General features: G+C 41.4%; 1 protein-coding gene across 1 annotated transcript in view; it reads left to right on the top strand.

Moving 5' to 3' along the window:
• The window catches only part of T265_11375 (hypothetical protein), a gene marked incomplete at both ends in the record, with an annotated part of 8,414 nt that extends 3,822 nt beyond the window's left edge, over positions 1-4,592 (top strand). The window contains 2 exons of the mRNA XM_009178014.1: positions 1,097-1,125; positions 3,437-4,592. Of these exons, the coding sequence (XP_009176278.1) occupies positions 1,097-1,125; positions 3,437-4,592 (1,185 nt within the window). The remainder of the gene's footprint in view (positions 1-1,096; positions 1,126-3,436) is intronic.
• Positions 4,593-4,955: the final 363 nt, after the last annotated feature.

Here is a 4,955-nt window from a genome sequence, read left to right as displayed (position 1 = left end):
TAGGGTAGTACAGTATATCATAGTATAGTATATTTAGACTTTGAATGTGGGGGACACCTGGAGCAGTCAAGTTTTTAATCGCTGAAGAGCAAAAGGTCCATTTTTTAAAGGAAGTAGAAACTCGTTCAGATAAGCGAAGTTAAAGGTATAAATCGAAGTCCAAAATTCAGAACCCTCCCAATTTGAAGCTATTCTACAGCAGAGTACGCCCCAAGCATTCCGAGTCAGATTTACATGGGATTTCTATCCGTTAGGGACGCCACCCGATCGTTATGAGGAGCCCATGGATTACCCCCTTCCCGAGGAGTGATGTTACACTCGAAGAAGGGTAATGGATCCATTAATTTGTAAGAAAATACGACTCAAGGCGCTTGATTCTCCATGTTGCAAGAGGATTTTTAGCTATTTAATTGTGAAATGAAAGCCAAAGCACCATGTTCCCTAAACTGCTCAAAACATGGCCAAAATAACATAGTGGAGTCAAATTTAAGTGTGTAGCTCCATCCTTATCCATCAGACTTCAACGTACTTCTTTATTGGAAAAGATACCATCGAGTTTGAGCTCTTGCTTCCCATCGCTAGCCCTCTGGTTTCTTGATTCTACCACTAGCGAACATGTCTGTATATCTGTATTTCACTTGGTGGTCTTGGGTTACGACGATTTTCAGGTTCGTGGAAATAGGATTGTCATCTGCATTCCGCACCCGTAGTAAAGACTTGCGCTTAACTGCCAACGCGCTACAATAAAAGTGCAAAGAAAGGAGGATACTATAATACTCCTAGGAAGAACAATAAAAAATATGGCGCACAACTATAAATAGCACTGAGATGAACACATGGGAATGAGGATTGACTCATTACCCGACACAAGCCTTGCGCCAGACCGCAAACAAACGTTTGCTCGGCAGTCCGTCTGCAAATTGGCAGCATCTTCACCACTGAAATCACTTGAGGGATATGTCTACCAGGTTCTATAAACACAAGCGAGGAGGACCAATGCGTCTCAGCCAGGATGACATGGAGACCCACTGCATAAGTGCTTTCAAACATAGGAATCAACCTTATGCCACTAACTTTTGTATTGCTATAACTTTAGTCCGAGTTGAGACAAAATGAACGATTTAGGTAAATGTCTCCGATAGTTATGTTTTGATGGGCTGTTCCTCGTTTTGTTGTAAAAAACTGCATCTTCACAACATTTTTCCCTTGTTCTGGAAGTTTCAGTGTAGTTGGGCTTGCTGTAATCCACAGTGGCAAATTAGGACTCTTAGAGCTTCAATCTCTGTCTTTCCCAAATGATACCTTTTAGACGGCATCGTCTACATAATTCTACCATTAACTGTGAAGACAACGTGAATGTCAGTTTATCCTCAACTACGTTCCCATCTCAGCTAGACGTTTGCACTGTTTCGCGGTCATACATATTCAACATACCGTAAATGGTTTCGCGTCTTTATTCGAGGTTGCCAGGTGGGTGGATACGTGAAAGCGTGAACCTAAAATGCAAAGAAAGGAGGATACTATAATACTCCTAGGAAGAACAATAAAAAATATGGCGCACAACTATAAACAGCACTGAGATAAACACATGGGAATGAGGATTGACCCATTACCCAACACAAGCCCTGCGCCAGACCGCAAACCAGGTGGGTGAATACGTGGAAGCGTGAGCCTAAATTTCCGTACAATCTATCATGTCCAGATTCGCAGTCAGTCGTATTCACAATGGAATCCGTTCATGCAAGAACGTCGATTTCACGCCAAAATTATGGTGGTGCACGGTGGTTGTATTTTCAGGTTTTTCGTAGTTTGCCTTTCCTAGGATTACATCGTGGAATAAACAAGTATGGAACAAACATAAAATGCTGTAATAGTGATGAAACAAACCGCGATAAGTCGTACCCACTGTGTACCAACGTGTTTGAAATTCCGATTTTAGTGAAATTCGAATTCTCGGTGAACATATAACTATTTGTGGATTTGTAACTAGCAAGACGGCGGTGGGCTTAGCAGACATTTGAAGATTTGAACAACTAAAATCACGGCGAGAACCATATCCTTCATTGCATTTTCGTTGAATCTTAAGTTTGTTTACAAATCTGTTTTTATGAGATCTAACACCAAGCCACTTTCTACTGACTTTTTCAGTGATGGAGATGTTTGAACTTTGGAATTTGTCAGGAAGCTTAGCTACGTGTCAGTACGCAATGTCATTCTGTAACGTTCCGGAGATATTGAAGTTGTACTAATATGTTACCCGTGATGAGGTCCCGTTTTGTAATGGATTTTTATGAGATCTAACACCAAGCCACTTTCTACTGACTTTTTCAGTGATGTTAGTTTTTTGCACACCGAAGCAGTGCGTTTTCTTTTAAAAAAGGTTTTTCACCGTCAAAATTCGTGTTCAGCTCTTTACTACTTGTATAGAACAGGTTATCAAATACTCCTTGACAAGGGCAATGGATTGTATTCTCTAAATTTACGTCGACCTGATAGATGAGGGTTTCTGACTTACCAAAGTTATCCGGGTCACAGTAGACCAAAACCTTAACAAAACACCTTTGTTTTTAGGCTGATTTTGACGAGTAGGCCTCACTGTATTTCACATTGTATCGATCTTTTCAAGTTACCTCCTTAGGAAACAACGAAAGTATTTGCACTTCTGAGTGTTCTGTCATAAGTTCCAGGTAAATAAACTTTGATTTTGTTTAGGAATTCATTCATTTTGTTTCAGCTACTAGAGCAGTCATTTGAATAGACCGATCAGTTTTAGTCCGTTGAAGGAATATAATCAATAAAAATACTTCGAGTATCTAACACCGAGTGTCTAACATCGAGTGTCTAACCAAACTGTCTGCTTTGAGGACACTTCTGACGGCGATAATTGCATTTTTCCCAAAGTCCAGAAATTCACGCTAACAATGGTTACAGAATAGCTCAACGGTACGGGCCACTTGCCTTCAGAGGTTGGCTCCGTTCCGAGTACGATTGTTGCTGTTCACTCAGCTCAGTTTACTGAACCTGTCAAGGATTCGATAAATTGGTCACTTATCTCCCGAGGCTGAAATTAGTTTTTTTCAATTTCTAGAATTAAAAACAAATTTCAATTTTCACAGACTTGAGCCCATCACTTTTGTTCTGACCTAAGAGCAACCTGATCATTCAGTTACGGGATTTTGTATTTGCGCGGCTTGCAACTCGCCTATTGTCTTCATTATTAGGATTGCCTTTCTTTCTGGATCGAAAGCCTGAAATGGTTTATCGGAATTGGTCTACTCGAGTGCCATATAAGCAATAAATAAAGTCTTAAAAACCAAACGCCATTCAGCATAGGTTATTCCCTACTGGGAATGAACCTTCCTAAAACCTACAAATAATGTTTGAAGTGAAATCACAGCTAATCCACGCAAATATAAGGTTAAAAGAAATAATTAAGCATGTTCTCTGTTTTTCAACGACAGAAAACACATTACCCGGATGTGTACGCTCGAGAACAACTGGCAATGAGAACCGGTTTGACAGAAGCACGTGTACAGGTTTGGTTCCAGAATCGTCGAGCGAAATGGCGCAAACGCGAACGGTTCGGTACTGGACACAGTGGATTATCCGACGGATTTGTGTCTGCAATGACTCTAAATGGTGAGAAACGTTTTGCGACTAATAAGGCACTACAGAACATCGGTTCGCCTGTTATGAACGCTCCAACGTTTGTGAATCGTTACCCAAGTGAACTTTGTAAATATCCAGCTCCAAAATTGCATGAGGCTATGAGATCCCCAGAATCTTCGATCTCCAGGAAGATATGGGCGGATGTACCAGCACAACATGCAGTGACGCAGTTCGCAACCGTATACAATTTCACTATTCCTCAAGTCCCAGGTTTTCCACATCCTGCAGGCTCGTTTGCGGATATTCAATTCCAAAAATTCCCAAATACCATTACTTGGAATGCAAATGAACGAGGATCACCAAGCCTACCAGATGCTACCCATGGTCAACTGAATTCTGAAGATACAGTTGATCGGACAGCATGTCATTCCGAACCATCTACTTGCTCAAATGGGTACTTTTCTCAGAGCATCTTTCATTCAGATATCCAAAAATCGATTTTGCCCGACAGTCAGCTTTTCGAATGGTCAGGAAAGCCGGAAGAACCTTCCAGATGGTTGGCAATCGATTCCAGCCAAATTTCTTTGTCTAGCAAACACTTTGGGGAAAAATTCAAACGTCCATCTGCGGAAAACGTAATGACGCCTGCTTCACAAGCGAACCTTTTTAAGCGACAAACAGTGTGCCCACCACAGCCAAGTTCTTTCCTTCCGCTCCATGGTTTGCCACAAACCAACATCCTCGGAGTACCTAATCGAGGCGGTCAGCAGAGCTGTTCTCTTTCAACTTCATCTTCAGTGGCTTCGGCTTCAGATAGCTCCAGCCCATGTGTACGGTGGATTCGAGCGAATGAGCTACTGAATAACACTTTGATCTCTCCTCTTGCTAACGTTGAGGAAAAACACTCTAACCTGTATGATTACGCCACTGAAAAAACAGCCTATTTAGACAAAGTAAGTATGCTTGAAAAACATCCACCTTGATCTAAAACCGATATTTTTAATCGGGCTTTTGTCTTGTAAGTGAAGCCAGTTTGTATCGAATTTGTGCCTAGATGCACTGTGCAGCTGTTTTTTTCTTGTTCAGAACCATCAGAATTACGCATCCCGTGAATCATCTAGACATTTCATATCCCCGATCTTGGTAGTCTTAAGATTCATATATGCAGCTTGTGTCTTTGGACAAATTGTAGACTCACTCGTAGGTGCAACAACTGTAAACGAGCACTAAGTGAATGTGTTGTCAATGTTCCGCGTGATATACCACATGATACGAAGTCGCTGGCAAATACTCTCATCTGCGTGCGCATTTGATCTTGCTAGGAGACTCAACAGAATCCAGCTCAA

The sequence above is a fragment of the Opisthorchis viverrini genome (assembly GCF_000715545.1).
Source record: "Opisthorchis viverrini unplaced genomic scaffold opera_v5_493, whole genome shotgun sequence".
NCBI classification, from domain to species: domain Eukaryota; kingdom Metazoa; phylum Platyhelminthes; class Trematoda; order Opisthorchiida; family Opisthorchiidae; genus Opisthorchis; species Opisthorchis viverrini.
This window is presented reverse-complemented; position numbering and strand designations above follow the sequence as displayed.